At 41.1% G+C, this 20229-nt stretch overlaps 1 protein-coding gene across 1 annotated transcript in view; it reads left to right on the forward strand.

Moving 5' to 3' along the window:
• The first annotated feature begins 9112 nt into the window (after positions 1 to 9112).
• The window catches only part of CHAF1B (chromatin assembly factor 1, subunit B (p60)), a 23524-nt gene continuing 12407 nt past the window's right edge, over positions 9113 to 20229 (forward strand). Inside the window, exons 1-8 of the mRNA XM_012640107.1 lie at positions 9113 to 9149; positions 9818 to 10019; positions 10462 to 10594; positions 12114 to 12231; positions 12731 to 12834; positions 15960 to 16056; positions 17186 to 17270; positions 18539 to 18632. Coding sequence (XP_012495561.1) covers positions 9894 to 10019; positions 10462 to 10594; positions 12114 to 12231; positions 12731 to 12834; positions 15960 to 16056; positions 17186 to 17270; positions 18539 to 18632 — 757 coding nt within the window. The 5' untranslated portion in view covers positions 9113 to 9149; positions 9818 to 9893. The remainder of the gene's footprint in view (positions 9150 to 9817; positions 10020 to 10461; positions 10595 to 12113; positions 12232 to 12730; positions 12835 to 15959; positions 16057 to 17185; positions 17271 to 18538; positions 18633 to 20229) is intronic.

A 20229-nucleotide genomic window follows, 5' to 3' on the forward strand; every position in this document is an offset into this window, starting at 1 on the left:
AATTTCTATTCATCTTTTGGACATTAGCCACAACTCACAAAAGGAGTGCCATTAATGTCTGATTTACATAGAGGAAAAAATATATATTACTTTTTAGAATTAAATTTGTTGATCACAAAATTAATTTTCATGTACTAGCCTATAAGAAGAAAGTCAAGGCCCAAGGAGACAAGAGTCTTAGTAAAGTCATTAAAATATAGGTGAAATTATTAAATGAGTAGGCTCATAGAGAATGAATTAACCATTACAGAACTGGAGTGTGAGTTACAACTTAATTTTCTACACAAACATTCCAATAAGAATGAGTTGTGAGTAAATGCAGTTTCCCATCTGAAACAGGTAGAACTAGTATAGCCTCAAGGTTCCGTGTTTTCCTTCTGTATTAATTAAAAAGGAATCTTTTAGAGCTATAGAATTTCTTGCAAAGTAGTCAGGACTGTATCATGGTAACAAGATACAGAAGAAATTTAAACTTGACCAGAAAGAGGACTTTTACCTCAACTTGGCTGTTTAGGTTTTGGATGTCTTCAAACATGTAAACATCCAGAATTTGTCTGTATCATGACGACAAATGAATTTCTTGCAAAGTAGTCAGGACTGTATCATGGTAACAAGATACAGAAGAAATTTAAACTTGACCAGAAAGAGGACTTTTACCTCAACCTGGCTAATGTTTAGGTTTTGGATGTCTTCAAACATGTAAACATCCAGAATTTGTCTGTATCTTCATGACAAATGAAATGGTGCTTTATATTCACAAAGTACTTGAAGCAACAGTCTTCCCTAAGCTTCAATGGGATTCCTGTTATACGCTGTTGGAAGTGTGGCCCTTGCATTGTGCTGTGATTTGAACCAAGGCTGAATTAAAGTAATTCGGGTTTATATTTTTCTACATAGGCAGTTGTCCCTCGTTTTTGTGACCCCCTGGAAGTGGAGTATCTCTCAAAATGTTTTGTTCATGGAGGCAGTTAAGATACTGTAGAGCATTGTTCCCAGGTTGCTGTATGACCTAGACAGGTCAGTTCTGGGGGAGAAGTGTTTACAGACTGCAGAACGGAAACTCCGTGAGATCCCCAGTTTGGAGTTCAAGGAGTAGTGTGAGTTGTCTAACCAGCTGACAGCAAAAGTGACAGAGTCTGACATAACTGTACCTCTTCCCTCTTTTCCAAGGTTGAGATACAGGGGCCCAGGACAAGAATAAGTTATATATCATTATAAATTATATAGTTATATGTAGTTATGTTATCTAAAGTACATAATAGCATTAGTATACATTGTATTCATTATAATCATTCTTACCTAGTAGTTCATCATTTCCCTTTAGTTGACTATGTTCTTGTTTTTTCAATATCATATTTTAAACATGGAATTTTCAAACATATACAAAAATAGAGAAATGATTATAATGAACTGTGTACCCATTTTAACAATTTTCAAGACATGATGAATCTTGTTTTACCTGCATCCCCATTTATTTACCCCCTCCCATAATATTTTTGTGTGTGTTAAGAAAATCCTTTTTTTTTTGTTGTGGTGGTAAAATATATATAAGGAAATGTACTATTTAATCGTTTTTAAGTTACAGTTCAGCAGCATTACATGCAATTCACATTGTTGTGCAGCCATCACCACTATCCATTTCCAGAACTTTTTCATCATCCCAGAGAGAAACTCTACCCATTAAACAATAACTTCCCATTTTCCCCTCCCCCCAGTAACCTTTACTGTCAGTGTCTATGAATTTGTTTATTTTAGGTATCTCGTACAAATGGAATCACATAATATTTGTCCTTTTGTATCGGGCTTATTTCCCTTTGCATGTTTTTAAGGTTCATCCAAGTTGTAGCATTCCTTTTTAGGGCTGAATTCATTTTCATTCCTTTGTAGGGCTGAATAATATTCCATTGGTACCACATTTTGTTTATCCATTCATCTGTCTATGGACATTTGGGTTGATTTCACCTTTTGGCAATTACGAATGATGCTGCTATGATGGCCAAGCATGGTGGCTCATGCTTGTAATCTCAGCACTTTGAGAAGCTGTGGTGGGAGGATCACTTGAGCCCATGAGTTTTGAGACCAGCTTGGCAACATAAAAAGACCCTGTCTTTATAAAAAATTAAAAAATTAGCCAGGCATGGTGGTGTGCACCTGTAGTCCTAGCTACTTGGGAGGCTGAGTTCAGAGGAATACTTGAGCTCACAAATTCGTGGTAACAGCCATGATCACTCTTTAGCCTGGGTGACAGAGGAAGACCCTGTTTCTTAAAAATAAAAAAAATTACAAAAAATGCTGCCATGAGCATTGTTGTTTAAGTATCTATTTGAGTTCCTACTTTCAATTCTTTAGGTATATACCTAGAGGTGGAATTGCTGGATTATATGGTAATTCTGAGTTTAATTTTTTGAGGAATCTCCAAACCTTTCCACAGAGGCTACCACTATTTTACATACCCACTAGCAATGCAGAAGGATTTCAGCTTCTCCACATTTCCAACACTGTTACCTTCTGTTTTTTGATGATAATCCTAAGGGGTGTGAAGTGGTATCTCATTATGGTTTTCATTTGCATTTCTCTAATGGCTACTGATGCTGATCATATTTTAATGTGCTTATTAGCCATTTGTGTATCTTTTCTGGAGAAATATCTATTCAAATTCTTTGCCCATTTTTGATTTGGGTTGGTTGGTTTTTTTGTTGAGTTGGAGTTTTAAAAATACATAGTCTAGATAAAAATCCCTTATCAGATACATGCTTTGCAAATATTTTCTCCCATTTTGTGGGTTGAGTTTGCACTCTATCTTGATAGTGTCTTTTGATGTACAATCATTTTTAATTTTTATGAAGTCCTATTTTTTGTTATTGCCTGAGCTTTTGCTGTCATATCCAAGAATTCATTGACTGATACAGTGCCATGAAGTGTTTCTCCTGTTTTCTTAACAGTTTTATAGTTTAGCTCTTATGTTTAGGTCTTTGATCCATTTTGAGTTAATTTTTGTATATGGAGTAAGGTAAGATTCTAGCTTCTGTTCTGAGAATAAGTCCCACTTGGTTATGGTATATAGTCCTTTTAATATGTTACTGAATTCAGTTTGCTAGTATTTTGTTGAGGGTTTTTGCATCAATGTTCAAAAGGGATATTGGTCTGTAGTTTTCTTAAAGTGACTTTGTATGGCATTGGTATCAGGATAATGCTGGCCTCATAGAATGAGTTAGGAAGTGTTCTGTCTTCAATTTTTTGGAAGAATTTGAGAAGCAGTGTGGTATTAATTTTTTTTTAAATGTTTGGTAGAATTTACCAGTGAAGCCACTTGGTGATCCAGGGATTTTCTTTGTTGGGAGGTTTTTGATTACTGATTCAATTTCCTTACTAGTTATAGGTCTGTTCTATTCAGATTTTCTGTTTTTTCATGATTAAGATTTGGTAGGTTTTGTGTTTTCTAGGAATTTGTCTATTTCATCTAGGTTAACCTGTTTGCTAGTATACATTTCATAGTAGTCTCATAATCCATTTTATTTCTGTGAAATTGGTAGTAGGATTCCTACTTTTGTTAGGGTGTGAGCTAGTACACTCGGGTTTTAAGAAAGATTTCTCCAGGCAAAGATTAGAATAGAAAGAAGAAATTTATTTACTTTTTCCTGGGTGGAAAAAGGGCCAACACTGAAGTGAAAGCGGTAGAGAATGTTGGCAGAGAGAACCAGGTATTCAGGCTTTTTATTTAGGGGATGTAAAAGTCTATGGCTGTAGCCAAATTAACAGGGCACTGCAAACTGCTACATTCGCACACTCTCTCTTCTTAGCAGCAGGCTGATAACAGAAGCAGTGGTGGTATGTCAGTGTCCAAGAGTTGGCTTCCATGCCTTTCCTGGAGACAGGCTTTATCCCTGGAGATGCCACTCTGCCCTGGAGATATGGCTGAAGCCTGAAGCTTGAACCCTGCTGTTCACTGAGGAACTCTTCAGACTGTAAAAAGGCAGATTCTCAAAGGCAATTTTGGAAGAGAAAGATTTACATCTCTTTTTTGCCTGCCCAGCTCTTTTCAGAAGTTGTGCAAAACACAACTGTGGGGTGCCTGTTAGCAAGAGAACTCATAGGATCTTTAACAGTTATTGTGGAAGTTGTGGGATTAGATATTTTCCTGTTATTTTTTGCAGGGCTGCCCTTTTCACTTTATTTTCTGATTTTCGTAATTTGAGTCTTTTTTCTTAGTCAGTCTAGCTAATGGTTTATAGATTTTGTCGATTTTTTCAAAGAACCAACTTTTGGTTTTGTTGGTTTTCTGTTCTCTATTTCCCCTGCCATAAATTTTTGAAGCAAATTCTAAACATTATTTAATTTCTTCTATAAATAATTTAGTATTGTCTCTAAAATATGAGATCTTTTAAAAAACACAAAGTACTAGTATTATACATTAAATGTTAATAATTCCTTAATATCACATTTAGTCAGTGTTCAAATTTCTTTGGTTATTTCATAATTTTTTCAGCTCATTTGTTTCAAGTTGGGATCTAAAAGAATCTACACATTGCATTTGGTTGGTATGTCTCTGAAATTTCTTTAAATCTGTAGATTCTTCTTCCTGCCCCCTTCCCTTCTATTTATTGAAGAAACCAGAACATTTTTCTTTTAGAATTTCCCTCATTTTGGTGTCATTTAATTACAAAAAAACCCCACCTCTCTTGTATTTCCTGTATACTGGTTAGACCTACAGACTTCATCAGATTCAATTTTCTTTTTTCTTTTTTTTTTAAAGAATGTTGCTTAGCCCTGGGCATAATCCCAGTACCTTCGGAGGCCAAGGCATGAGGATCAGTTGAGCCCAGGAGGTTAGAGACCAGGCTGGACAACAGAGTGAGACCTGGTTTTTTTTTTTTGTTTTTTTTTTTTTCAATTAGCTGGGTGTGGTTGCACGTGTCTATAGTCCCAGCTACTTGGGAGGCTGAGACAAGAGGACCACCTGAGCCCAGGAGTTCAGAGGTGTAGTGAACTGTGATCATACCACTGCACTCCAGCCTGGGCAACAGAACAAGATCCTGTCTCTAAAAAATAAAAATAAAATTGAAAAAAATAAAACGCTGCTTAGGTGGTATTATGTTTTTTTCCCATTGCCTCACTTCAGGGGGCACATCCTATATGTGTTGTAATCTTAAGATTGATCCTGATCCATCCTTTATAAAGTTAGTTCCCTATTAGTCTTTTACTTAATGATTTTAGCATCCACTGATAATCATTGCCTAAATACATCATTAAGGGTTATGAAATGGTGATATTCAAATTTTACCATTTCTTTTGAATTGGTGGGAGATCTATAAAGAAAACTAATTATTTTGGGGTACAGTTCATATAGGATAGGAAGGATAAATGCTTGACTCGTGCCTTGTTTCCCAAACATCTTCTAAAGGTGACCAATGAGGTTATTTTTGAATACCATTATGAACTTTTGAATTTTTAATATTTAATATGTTTTGAATCATTGCGGCAATTTTCCCGTGTTAAATTGCTTCCTTTTGGCTAGAGGTTTCTTCACATTGGCTCCTATGTTCTTATTACATAATCCTAGTAGTCTTTGAGGGTTTTCTTGCTTTCTGGTATAACAAGGTATTTCAGGTTTATCTAATAAGTTTCCTGTTCTAGACCTGGAGACAGCCATTTCTCCAAGAATCTCTGGTTCTTTCTGTGGGAAATGCTATTTAGGGACCATAATCTAGGCACAGATGTATTTACTTACTCTAGTTTGAACATTTCTTCTAGGCCTTTTTAGTGGGACTGAACTGGGAATCTTTCCTTTTTGTTTTTAAAGAGCGAATATATATTCCTCTCTTTTGCTGAAAATATTGATTCCTAAGCAGATATTATTTGCTCTTCCCAATATATACATCTATACATATGTGTGCATATATGTGTAACAATACCAATATCACTTCTAGCCATAGAGTGAAAACATTTAAGCTTTCTTGGGCGTATTATCAAATTTCTGTGTTTGCCAATCACTTGAAATAGTTCCGTCTTGTGCTCATTACAATATTTCTTCATCCATGTTGTTGCATGTGTCAGTGTGTTAGAGTTCTCCAGAAAAACAGAACCAATACAATATATACTGCCATATATGAGAGGATTTATTATGGGAAGTGGCTCACGTGGTTATGGAAGCTGAGAAGTCCCACAATGCACCAATGCCGTCTACAAGACGAAGACCTGGGAAAGGCAAGGGTGTCCTGCAGTCTAAGTCCAAAGGCCTGAGAACTAGGAGCTCTGATGCCTGAAGGCAGGAGCAGATGGATGTCTCAGCTCATGGAGAGAAAGACTCCACCCTTCTACCCATGTTCTATTCAGGCCCTCAGTGGAATGCATGGAGGACATGATTCTGACCCATGTGGGTGAGGGCGGATATTCTTTACTCAGTCTACGAATTCAAATGCTGATCTCTTCCAATGATGTTTACCAGCCACTGGGCATCCCTTACCCACTGAAGCTGACATAAAATTAACCATCACAGTCAATATTTCTGTTGGATTGCTGAATACAATTCCATGGTATGAATATACCACGTTTTGGTTTAACTTTTCTTCTATTTGATGGACATTTGGTGTCTTTCTAGTTTGTGCTATTATGAATAAAGCTGCTATAAACATTCTTGTACAAGTTTGTTTTCATTTTTCTCACATATATATACACCAAGGAGTGGAATTGCTGGGTCATAGGGAAGGTATATTTTGAACTTTATTAGACGCTGCTGAGCAGTTTCCTAAAGTATTTGCATCATTTTGCACTTTACCAGCAGTGTGCCAAAGGTCCTCCTGTTCCCATTCTCCTAGGATTTCTCACTGTCATTTTCTCCTATTTTTCTTATTCTGATAAAATTTGGTCAACAGTTTTCCAACTCTGTATTGAATGTTTTATTTCTGTTGTCCATATTTTTTGTGTTCTCCTATTTCCTATTCTTTATTTTCCTATTCTTTAATAATATTCTGTTAGCACATATTCTAATTTCAGATTTTGATTTTAGAATTTCCACACTTAGAAAACTTTATAAAGTGGGTTCAGAGATGCCTTACATTTGTTTTTTTTGAAGCCAAATTAAGATTTATTCCCTTTATATTTTTTTTATTAAAAAGTTCTCAGGAACCACATAACATTCATCCCCTTAAATTGAGGCAGTTGTACTCAAAATTGATGCTTGGGGCCCAAACTGTAGTTCACTGGGTGTTGAGGAATCTAGTTAGATTGACTTGTGTAGGACTTCTTTAGTCTAACATTTGTGGTGAAAACTGAGGTTTCAACCAAATACTTTTTTTTTTTTTTTTAAACAGAGGAGACCTCACTACATTGCCCAGGCTGGTCTCAAACTCCTGGCCTCAAGCAATCCCCCTCAGTCTCCCGAGTCACTGGGATTACAGGCATGAGCCACCATACCCAGCTCTTTTTTTTTTTTTTTTTTTGACAAAACATCTGACACAGCCCAGGGCCTCACTCTTACTCTGGCCCACCATCTCCTGTATGTGATGGCCCACCAGGCAGCCTTTAAAGTCAGGTCTCTCAAATTTTCCCCAAGAATGCCAACTCTTTCAGGTACTTTTAGTACCTAAAGCATGTATTTTATCTTTCTCAACCACAGTCCAGAATCCTGGCACTTCAGGAGGTGGACAGAGGATTCATTTGTGAATCAACAGCATTCATCAGAAATTTGGGCCGGGCGCGGTGACTCATGCCTGTAATCCTAGCACTCTAGGAGGCCGAGGCAGGAGGATTGCTTGAGCTCCAGAGTTCGAGACCAGCTTGAGCAAGAGTGAGACCCTGTCTCTACTAAAAATAGAAAAATTAGGTGGGCGTGGTGGTGTAAGCCTGTTATCCCAGCTACTTGGGAGGCTGAGGCAAGAGGATGGCTTGAGCCTAGGAGTTTGAGGTTGCATTGAGCTAGGCTGATGCCACTGCACTCTAGCCTGGGCGACAGAGTGAGACTCTGACTCAAAACAAGAAAAAAAAGACAATCCCATGTTTTCGAAAACAGACTGATTATCAGACTTACCAGGGAACTTATTTGAAAATGCAGGCCCCTGGACTCCTCTGCTGGGTATTTTGAATCAGAGGGCCAGGCATCTGTACTTTTAAAACAGCCAGCTTATCTAAAGTATACAGTCATTCCCCATCCAAAGCTCTCTACATCCTAGCCATGACTTAAGAGAAAACATCTAAAAGCTACATATCCAGATTACATTATTCTAGATTCCTATAGAAACCAGGCTTCAAGGAGCATACAGCCATTTTTGTCAACATGACACACTGACTTGTAGACAATTTCTATACCTTTCATAAAAACTGGCTAAAAGCATCAACTAGTATTTACATAAGAATCCATGTCCATTTGTTCTAAAAATGCCTGCAACCAGTATTTACATAAGAATCCATGTCCATTTGTTCTAAAAATGCCTGCAACCAGTATTTACATAAGAATCCATGTCCATTTGTTCCAAAAATGCGTGGAAAAGTTGGCTCCTAGAGGAACCTGTGTGTTCCTTTCTGTCAAGTAAAAGCTGTGCATCCTGAGGTATTTGTTTCCTGGCCTCCTTGGAAGTTCACAGATAAATTAGGTATCATTTGGAAGCTTACCCCATTTAAACAGGCCTGCTGTATCTTTCTGCCTACACTTTAAAATGCTCAATTCTATTTATAAAAAGTGTTTATAACCACATCTAGTAATAGAGTTATAATGTAAGCAATCCTGCTTTAGGCACTGAACAGTACCACAGCTTTGAACTCTCCAAATATTCTGGAAGCCAATATATGAAAAACAAATCTCAGTTTTTATTTGCAGAGGGAGAAAGAGACCTGGTTGGGTTCGCTCTCCGCTAAGTATCCAGCGCCAGCATAGGGTCTAACATAGAGCAGATGTTCGGTAAATGCTTGCTGAAAGAACGAATCAATAAGGGAATGAGTGATTGAACGAATGAATGGAAGAACTCACCCATTCTTGTACCAGGCGCGGGTCTGGCAGGAATCAATGAGCCGGCGGAAGGCGGCCGGGATTCCACTCGACGGGGGGCGGGGCGCCAGTGGAACCCCGCCCATACGGGGGCGGGGCCTGCGGCGCGCGGGAAGCGGCGCGGGGCGGTGAGAGGTGACGGCGCCACGGATTGACCGCGTTCCCTCAGGTATGGCTTCCCAGGGATGGCCCGGGCGGCCCCGCGGTTTTCCTGGCTGGGGCGGGAGGGAAAAATAAGGTCTGGCCGCTGGGGCCTGGGACAGGTCCAGAGCGGCGTGCGTCCGGGCGTCCGGCCCTGCGCGTCCTCCTCCCGCTAGTTCTTGGCCCGCTTCCTGGGCCCACGCCTAGTCCCTGGGAAATGGGGTCGCCTCCCCCTTGCGGCCTCCTCCCCCGTGCGGCTCCTTCCCCCGTGAGACCCCCTCCCTCTTGAAACCCCCTCTTCCGGAAGATCCCTCCCGGGGCGGCCCCCTCCTCCAGGCGGCCCCTCCTTTGGGTACCCCCTCCCTTGGTCAACCCCCTCCTCCGGTTCTCCCGGCGCGCCCCCAACCCCCACTGAGCGCGGGCGGGTCGCGCAGCCCGCCGGGCCCCTAAGTGGTCTCTACCTGGGTGCTCCCTTTTGCCCTTCCGGATGTAGCAGGAGAATCATAAAGTCGTGGGAGCCACTGCTCAACGAGCATTTTATTTTAGATGGAGCTTGCGAGGTGTTTACGTCAGGTGGCAACATTATCATCCTTTCCCAATGCAGCGTGCGTTTTAATGGTTAGCAGGGTTCCTAGCTCATAGTAAGCGCTCAATAACCCTTTGCTTCTGTAATACTGTTATTTAATTCATTACCAGCATTTTGCAGCTTTCCTCTGTCTTGGGAAAAAGAACAGTGCCCGAGGCAATTTTTGCCCCCTCCAGACTCAGGAGCATGAAAGTCATCACGTGCGAAATAGCCTGGCACAACAAGGAGCCGGTGTACAGCCTGGACTTCCAGCATGGGACGGCCGGGAGGATCCACAGGCTGGCGTCTGCAGGCGTGGACACCGCTGTCAGGGTACGTGGGACCTGAGATGGGCCCGGGAAGCGCTGCTTGAAGCAGCAGTTCTCATTCTTTTATTTCAGACCGTCAACAGACTCAGACTACTCTGTCATCTAGCCCAGAATGCTAAATTCTCAGGGCCTCGCCCAACAATGAAAGTAAAAGAGAGCCGCTTTCTCATTTGACTAATATTCTGGACATTGTCCTGATGGGGTGCCCCGTGTTTTAGAGTCCTTGATCTAGGTTCCTACTGGGTAATAGTTTGCTCTAGAAAGAGGTAGGGAGGACAGCAGACAATGGGACTATTGATTGATGTTTTAGATGGGAGAGGTTCCTTCATTTTACATTTCAAAAGAAAAACTCAGTTATTTTCCTGAAAATGAGCATGCTGTTATTTTAGTAGGAACAAGATAGTAGGTGCTATGTGTTTTTTGAGTGGATGTTTTGGTATCAACAGATCTGGAAGGTAGAAAAAGGACCAGATGGAAAAGCCATAGTGGAATTTTTGTCCAATCTTGTTCGTCATACTAAAGCCGTCAATGTCGTGCGTTTTTCTCCAGCTGGGGACATTTTAGCATCAGGAGGAGATGGTGAGTGTCGCTGTATTTCAGAAATTTTCTAGAAACCAGATACCTGTGTGTCTCATGTCAAATCGCGAAACACGATTTGAGCCTGTGCCTTTTTATTTTAGGTGTGGCTGACCCTCTCACTCTGTCCTTTAGATAGTTTGGTAAAATAATGTTCTGGGGAGTGTGTCAGAATGAGGGGATGGAGGGCAAAAGATTAAACTGAGAAGACCTCTTTGAAAATAGCTCCTTTCCCACCAGGCTGGTTTGGAGACAAGTAGGAAAGGTGCTTGCCATTCTGTCAGGGTCCCAAAGCAACTGTTCTGGCCTCGTTTGGTTGCTAGTTTAATATCTGTGGTGATTGCAGTTAGGATCGTGTCTCTGTGTAATTAGGTAATCAGTTGGCTTCGGGAGTGTCTTTAATGAATGGCCTTGTAATTTGTGCTTGTTTGGTGGGAGTAGATTGATTCATATTTTCTGCCTGTGTTTAAATGAGATAAAACTATACAGAAAAAGTAAACCTTTTTACTATACTTTAAAACAGTCTAGAAACCAGTATACAATAAACCAGAAATCTCAGTTTTTGTTTGCACAAGGAGGAAGAGACCTGGTTGAGTTCAGTGCCACGATACCCGGAGTGTGTGTGTGCATGTGTGTAGAGGGAAAGGTGGGGAGTGGGAGAGTCGCCCAGGGCTGGCCACAAGCTGTCTCACGTAAGGTAGCAAGTGGCAGCCCTCATTTTACCAAGTCCTTTAGCCTTGGAGGCCCAGAAACCATAGAAAGTGTTCACCTGTCAGAGCCAATCTCATCTTAACCCAGCTCCCATGTTAGTATGTGCAGCCAGGACTCTGGTTAATTTAGAATTGAAACACATATATCCATACAGCCTGCTCATTCACTCTCCTATGGACATTCCTACAAGGGAAGCCAAGTCATGGTTAGAGGGCTACACGGTAAGTGTGGAGCCAGAATGTGGGGAGTTAGCAGACTCAGTTGGTGACATCAGGCCAAAGTATCTGATGTGTCCATAATGATATTAATAGTTAATATTGACATGGGCCTACTGTATTGTAAGTGCTTTGTGCGTATTGACGCACTTAAGCTTCACAACAGCACTATGAGGAAGTGAGGAAACTGAGGCATCAAGACGTTAAGTGACTTGCTAAAGGTTATTCAGCTAGCAACAGTTTGCCAACCCTTGCATTGGTGGCTGTTTGCTGTTTTTTGGGGTTTTTTTATTTACTTATTTATAGATTATGCCTTTGTATTTGTTAATATAGCCAGTCACTTTGCAGTGGTGTTTTGATGGCCTGAGGACCCTTCTGTTTAAGATGACTTTGTATAGCTCTGACCTGTTATGAATTTGATTTTGGAGTTTTAGTTCAGAAGGCAAACCTACTTTTCCTGTTCAAATTCATAGAAGTAAATCATTGTGGCTGTTGTGTCCACTGAACAACATAAATATTGTTTAAAATCCTAAAAATTCAGAAATGATGGGGCATGCAATGAAGCATGGCTCATTTTTAATTGGATCACTCCACAGATGCTGTCATCCTATTGTGGAAGGTGAATGACAACAAGGAACCAGAGCAGATTGCCTTTCAGGATGAAGACGAGGCTCAGATGAACAAGGAGAATTGGGCTGTTGTAAAAACTCTGAGGTAACTGGGGGCCCACGGGAATGATTTCTTTTTACGATCAGAATATGTCCTTTTGTTTTGAGATGGAGTCTTGATGTGTTTCCCAGGTTGGTGTTGGACTCCTGGTCTCAAGCGATCCTCCTGCCTCAGCCTCCCAAAGTGCTGGGATTACAGGAGAGAGCCACTATGCCCAGCCTGCCTTTTGACTTTTATATCTAACTTAAAACTTTTACTTCTTATGACTGTGAGACAGTCATAAGACAACAGTTAAAAGATTAAAAAATAATGAAAATGGATTTTTTTAGTTTCTGCTATAAAATTTTCCTTAGTAAAAATCAACCAATTTTAAAGATACAGATATCCTTGAGAATACTTGTTTATAGCTACAGCTGTAGTTCCAGTGGAAATTTCTGGAGTACTATTTAAATGCATGGTCCCTGAGTTTGCCTTTAACTTTTGGATAATTTTTCCATTTTTAAGTCAATAATTGCTTTTTTTTTCCTTTTTCTTTGTATTCTAGAGGCCACTTAGAAGATGTGTATGATATCTGCTGGGCAACTGATGGGAATTTAATGGCTTCTGCCTCTGTGGATAACACAGCCATCATATGGGATGTCAGTAAAGGTAAATGATATGTTTTTGTTATTATCAGCAGGAAGGAATATTCTCAGTATCTAAAAAAGCCTAACCTGCTTTAACTTTAAGAGCAACACAAAAAATTTCTTCAATGAGCTAAAATAGGTGGTTGGCTCAACAGGATAGGGATTAGTCCCATATGCCATGGATCCAACTCAGTTTTTAGGGCCTCAGTCGGAATGTAAAAGGCTTCGCAGTGGCATTGTGAGTTAGCGGTGCTGAGGCAGGCAGGTGCCATGTGGCTGGGGATACAGATGTGGTGACAGGCCTGGTCCCTGCCTTCATGGAGCTTAGGATCTCGGAAAGATTAACAAGTCGTTTATAATTAATAGGTCATTGTGTGCTAGCTGATGGGGTTGGTGGATCAGATTTCCATTTTAGGAGACCAAGGAAAGCCAAGGACATTCTGCTGCTAGAATATTCTGTTCTCTAGCTGGGGAGACAGTAGACATATGAGAAGTTAAAGTGATATAAAAATAGCAGTGAAATGCCAAAAGCCAGTATAGTGGCTAATTCCTAGCCATTTTTATCCCTTGAAGTCCTTTACTCAAATTTTTTTTTTCCCCAAACCAAACCTCTTGCTGCTAATTCTCCCACAACCCAAGTGCCCTGGCCAGGGAGTCGTAGCCAGCGCAGTACTGCACTGATCCTGTTTTCATTCTCTCTGAAAGTCTCTGTTCTCGTTAGTTTCATGCCATCCAGCTACCCCTCCTCTGTCCTGCCTTGTCTCTGCCATACTGTTTCTATTTAGTCGTCAGCTTTCCGGCAAATTGGAGGACCAGTGTCACTGTTTTTCTGTCTATCCCAGATCTGGCCCTCGTCCTGGGTAATTTCAGTGTCTGTGTGGGCAATCCATCCACCATCCCCTTAAACCTGTTGTAACCGACCCTGAACATGGATGCTGCTGTGGTGCTGGAAACAACAGGACCGAAATGGCTACGTTGTAATGGGGCCATTAGAGCAGAGACACAAATGAAGTCAGGGAACAAGCCATGGGTGTTACTCGGGAAGCAGGTTCTGGCCTGTGGGAACAGCAGGTGTGGAGCTCCTGTGGCAGGAGTCGCTTGTGCTTGTGCATCCAAGGATGAGAATGGAATGGAATAAACAGGGTGGCTAGTGGCTGGGAGCACTGAGGTTGGGAGGAGGTGAGGAGCCGGGTCACGCAGGCTGTGGGCCATGGGAAGGAGTTTAGATTTTATCCCAGGTGTGATGGGTTGCCATGGAAGGGTTTTAGACAATCGAGTAACATGATTTTATTTATGTCTTAAAGGCATGTCTCTGGGTGGCATGTGGCAAAGAGACTAGGAGAGGACAGGAGGTGGCAGGGGAGCTGTCCTTGATGTAACCAAACTCAGGGAAGCGGGGATGAGGCTTGGGCTTGGGGGTCATGACAGAGGGCTGGAGAAGGTTCGGTTGGGACATAATCTGAAGAAAGAACTGACAGGATTGGCCATAATTCCAGGCGTTTTGGCAACTAGGTGTATGTTGGTGCTGTATGCTGAGGTTAAGGACACCGTTGGGAGAGCAGTTTTGGCAGAGTGTGTGGAAATCAAGGCCACATCTGAGACCTCTATCACTTTAACTGCTCTATCAGTGTCAGCCTCAGGCAGACTTCCTACTCTTTCACCAGAACCACACGCGATGTTCTGACACCTTTCCACCTTCTCACGCTCTTCTTCCCAGAGCCCCCAAGTGTCCTGAGCCCTCTGTCTGCTGGTCTGTCAGTTCCCTTCCGGCCTGTCATGTTTCCTCTTCACCTTGCTCCCTGCTTGGTCCTATGCCAACGCAGTCTCCTCCGACCCCCTTTCTTCCATTTTAGTCACCAGGACAAACCCCAGCCTGGGATCTGTGTCACAGTGCACCTATAATTTTCTGGCCCTAGGCTGAGCACAGCTGATTAAAAACCTGCAGCCCTGCAGATTGTGCCACTGCAAATTCATCCCGTCCAACCTCAGGTGGGGTCTCGGTGACCTCTCCCACCCCACCATTCACATGTCAGGGTCATACTCTCTTCTCATGCCCAACCACTGTAATCCTGGCAGATTTCCTGAAAGTTTCAAGGGGAGAGGAACACCAGTCAGGGCGCAGGGAGGGTAGAAGTGGGGGAGTTAGACAGACGGACACATGTGTGTTGAGTTTTGTACAGGCTGGATGCTGGCAGCCTGAGGGCAGGCAGTTTAGCGGCTGTGAACAATGACTGCCACATTGCAGTGGGCGGAGGGAAGGGAAGGTGAGGGCTGGGAAGTGAGTGAGGCCCCATCTTAGAGGGGAGGGCTTTGCTGTTTGTTTTTTTAAGAATGGTCGAGGCCTTATAACTCCCCTCTCTTTTTATCCAGGTGCCGCCTGTGCTGCTGGTTTTATCTGCTAACATTTCCCCCAAAGTCCCTCTTCCATCCCTGTTAACATTGCGCTAGGACCTTGTCGTTTCTTACCTGGTTTACTGTGTCACCTCCTCACTAGTAACCTTTTTTGCCATCTTTTCTAAACCTCAGCTTCATCTCTAAAATGTAGATCACTTCTTAGCTTCGTGTTCCTTTCAGCCCACACACCTGGAGTACCCAGAGCCTTTGCCTTACACGCAGGTCTCTGTAACTTCCTCCTCCCTCCTCACCTTGCTGTTCTCGGCCCTCTGCCTTACCCTGTGTCAGTGCTGTCACTTCTCACTGTTCCCAATTTGCTGTGCCGAGATGTCTTTTCACCCCACAGACTTCCTTAGAATACCTTTATTTCCCTGTGCTCTGGTCCCCCCTTCATCCTGTGTGACCTGGGGAAGCGAACTGCAGTCCCCTCTGACCCATACCCCTGCTTCATCAGCCGCCCTCCCCCTGCGATCCTCTCTGACCTTCACCCCTGCCTCATCAGCTGCCCTCCCCCTGCAGTCTGGGTTGTGTGGGACTTGCCTGTTGACAAGTCTGATCCTGAGCTCCCTGAGGGTGGGACTGTGTGAAGTCATCTGTCCCAAGGGCCTGACACAGGATTTGGCACATACAGAGCTGCTCGGGTACCACCTGCTGTATGACGGAACAGTATAAAGGGAACAGTGTCTAAGTCGTACTTTATAGCATTTGTGCTCAAATAGGTTTTGGTAACGCTGTTGTGTGCTTTTTTTGTAGGACAAAAGATATCAATTTTTAATGAACATAAAAGTTATGTACAAGGAGTAACCTGGGATCCTTTGGGTCAATATGTTGCTACTCTGAGCTGTGACAGGTACTTTAGTATTTGGCAAGTTGTCTTTGTCTGTATTTACTTTGAATTCTCTGCAGAAGTATATTTATCCCAGTTTAACCAAGATGTATCAGTTTAGCTTTGGTTCTTTTGTTCTTATTATCAGCATATGAACATGTGACCATATAATGTATTACAACATAATAAGAAGTGGGAAACTAATGAGGGCAAGTGCCTTAAATGAAGTTAGTACTTAGTAAATCTGTATTGAATGGGTAAATTAAGTGTAGAAAGAGCTTTCTAACATCAAATAAACTTTGAAATACATTTGATTTCACGGGAGACTTAAAAAATCTTTTATGAATGTGACTTAATCAAGAAGAGGTAGTGGGAGGATTGGACTATTTCAGTTTTTGATTATTGTTTACTGATACAGTGATTTTAATGACTCTAAATTGATATAAAAATGAACAATTTGTTTTTTCTGAAAGGAAGTCTTATTGCTGTGTTATTGTTATAATTGCATTTAATTATGTTCTTAAAACAAAGAGTTAAAAAAAATCAAGAGTGGCAGGTATATTACTTAACAGTTAGAATAATCCTTTGGAATATTTATCCAACTACTTTTAATTAAAACAAATTGAATTTAAGATGGATCTGAAATAAAAGTAATATGGATGAGTTAGTGTTTATTTTTCATAGAATCTCCTGTTGTGTACTACATGCCATTTATTTTCTGATATGTTTTATTCAGGCAATCAGGAGTAAAACAGTGATTAGTTAGTGGAAGTAATATGACTTATCAACAACCAAATTGACCTTATGGTATTTTTCTTACTCTTATAAATCACAAAATGAACTTCACTACAGTTGTATAAATTGCCACTGGGCCAAATGTCCAAGACCTGAAGTAAGGCTGGGCCTGAAGTATGTCTTACTTGAGTAGTCAAAACATTCAGTGAAACATTTTTTTAAAATGGTGACATATTTCCCCACTATAATACCCTTTAGGTTGTTGATAATTGGTTTTGTCATAATTACTCAGTTAAGTCTGAAATTTTGTGGGCTGAAAATCGTTTAGGTAGTCTTCAGTGTTGGTAATAGATTGTTTTCATGTGAAACGTAATTAATTTACTAGAAGCGCTAAATCAGACTTTTGTTTTTTATTCAGGGTATTGCGGGTGTACAGCACGCAGAAGAAACGTGTGGCTTTTAATGTTTCAAAGATGCTGTCTGGAATAGGAGCTGAAGGAGAGGTATGAAATATTTTGACATTCCCTTGCATCGAGACTAGGAAGTCATGACCTCCTCCTGTACCTCCGCAGCTGGGTCACTGGCCTCCAGGACCCAACGCCTGGACTGGAGGAAGGCTTCCTCCAAGATAGTCAAGGCACAGTTAGTGTGATGGGCTGGTCTGTGTGGTAAGGGGGTGTGCCTGGGGCCTAGGGGAGAGCTGATGATGGAGGATAGTGATTTCTAACCCTGGCTGTGCTGCGGAATCACCTGGGAAGCATTAAAAATGTGGGTACCTCAGCCCTGCTCAGTGGTGTGATTCACTTGGCTTGAGGCAGGCAGGGCCTCTGTGAGTCTCAGGCATAGTGAGACCATTCACTACTGATCTGGGAAGATCCCTGCACTGGGCAGCAGAAGGCAGGTGGGTTGAGCATTGCATGTGTCTGGCAGCAGGCAGTATGTCTGGCAGCAGGCTGCTACTTAAGAATAGGAAGGACCTTGGTCTTTGAAAGAATTGGCAAATGGAAATAGGACCCTAGTCCTGGACGAATCAAGACTACAACTTAGGAATCACCTAAGCAGACACTTGGGTGAATGGGGGAGCAAGCCAGTTATTGGAGCAACAAAGGGACTTGGCACAGATCCACCCTGAGGTGCCAGGGTGAGGCAGTGTGGGCTGTGACCTGATGGGCACTGAGAGGTCACATCTGTCAAGTAAGGATAGTAACTAACAACTGCTGCCTTGTGTTCTTCAGAGTTAAATGCTTAATGTTTATGAAGTGTCAATAAATGGTAGTAAGAACTGTTCCACACAGGTGTTCAAGAAATGTTGTTTGAAAAGATTATATGATTACCAATTTAGTAATCCACTATTTTCTTTTTGAAAAATGTGCATTCAGTTGGAAATTCTAAATAATGTACACATAGATCAAAAGCAAAGTTCTCCTAATTATCTTCCCACTGTCTCCCTAGTCTCTTGCTCCAGACAAACTACTGTTGATATTGTAGTGTGTTTTGTTACAGAGTTTTTAAAAATAATTATATATCGCCCACACACATATATAGATACATACACACATACAGCTTTACTTAACAAAAATAGGTGATCAGTTTTCATTAATGATTACTCCTGCAGTCTTATATGATTATTTGATTTTTAATATGTTTCAGTTTCATTATGTCAATAATAAAGGACAATATGTGAGGAAAAACATATAGAAACATAGAAATTGGTAAGCATTTATTGTGAGTGTAAAGATTTGGAATAATGTTTAAACTTTGTATGCAACAGGCAAGAAGTTACCGGATGTTTCATGATGACAGCATGAAGTCATTCTTTCGTAGACTCAGTTTTACTCCGGATGGGTCTTTGCTCCTCACACCAGGTGTGTTTCACAGCTTTTGATTTAAGGATGTGATGGCAGAGTGGGACTGTCTCTGCTCTCCTTTTGTGATACATCTTTTCAGCTCAGCAAGTTCTGATCAGAGCAGTGGTCCCCAACTTTTCCATAGATTGGAACCTCCAGGGAAGCTTCAGAAAAATACTGGTACCATATCCCACCCGAGAGATTCTAGCTTAATTGGTTTGGTGTGGGTGGCCTCAGTTTTGGAATTTGAAAAAAGATTTCCAAGTGATTCTAATGTACAGACAAGTTTGGAAGTCATGAGATTAAAGTGATAGCCATTTTTTCTTAGATAAATTTAACTTTTAAAAAATTTACTACTTAAACTTTTTAGTGAGTTTTTTTGCTAGATAGACATGTATATGGAGGTCATAGTTCTAAAGCCAAACATAAAGTACCTTTATTGCTTTTATTCTCCTCAAAAATGAAACAACCTGCTGTGACAGAATTAGACACCAAGACAAGTTTGGTTGGACTAACTTGTGGGAGTGGCAGTGGTCAAATCTGAAAAGTCAGCAGAATTAGCAAGGGCAAGATAGGTTTATTGTCTCCAGGCAGACAAGAGGCTAAGCCCAACAAGATAAGGCTAGGCAGCGTTGTGGCCAGAGCGTTCTCGGAAAAGAATGTCTGCTAATCTCCATGGCTTCTGGACCATCCTGTGCATAAAGATGATGACATAGACCAGGGTTGGACCAAATAGGAGGGCACAGGTCAGCTTTGCCACTAAGAGTCCCGGCCAGGCTGGGCCAGGGAGGGCCCAAGCATGGTGTGGATGACACATGCCTCTGAGTGGGTTAGGCTTTGAAGACCACTGGGGAATGTGGGGAATGACGCTTTGGCTCAGAAAGTCTCAGGACCAAGAACAAGTAGTTATTTACTTAAAGTTTATTATTAAAAGTTGTTTATAAACCCAGTAACACATTTTTTACCAAATGACAACTCTAAACATATTTTCAGTTAAAATCAGGTACCAGGTAGGTGTTTGCTATCACTGTTATTGTTCTTAGTGGTGTTAGTAGGTGCAAGAAAATGAAATTACAAAGATTAGAAAACAAGATTTAAAGAAACTGTGGTAGAATTATATTTCTAGAAAATCCAAGAGTTGTAAAAAATACTGTCAATTTAAAAAATTTGATAAGGTGGCTGGATATTGGGAAATATGTGAAAATCTGTCTTTTTTTATATTAGCTGTAAGTACTTAGAAGTGGAAAGAGGAAAAATACTCTATTCACAGTGCCAAGCCTGTAAAATGCATTGAAGTAAATTTAATAAGAAAGACACAGGCCTTTATGAAGAAGAGTAGAAAATCTTACTAAAGGTTGTAGAACAAGTTCTGAACAAATGGGAAGATATATCATGTTCTAAAAATTAACATACCAATTTAATTTCCAGTTAGAATCCCATTAAGGGTGTGTGTGTTTTTTTTAATTGGATGAAATCTCAGCTGTGTTTACTAGAATAAATGCTGATGAACAGCCAAGGAAGTATGAAAAAAAGAGAATAATATTCAAGAGGGCATTTGCCTCACCACATGTCAGAAAGATAGTATAACACTATTTTTTGTCAAATCAATATGATA

This window comes from Propithecus coquereli, unplaced genomic scaffold (genome assembly GCF_000956105.1).
Source record: "Propithecus coquereli isolate 6110/MARCELLA unplaced genomic scaffold, Pcoq_1.0 Scaffold148, whole genome shotgun sequence".
NCBI classification, from domain to species: Eukaryota; Metazoa; Chordata; class Mammalia; order Primates; family Indriidae; genus Propithecus; species Propithecus coquereli.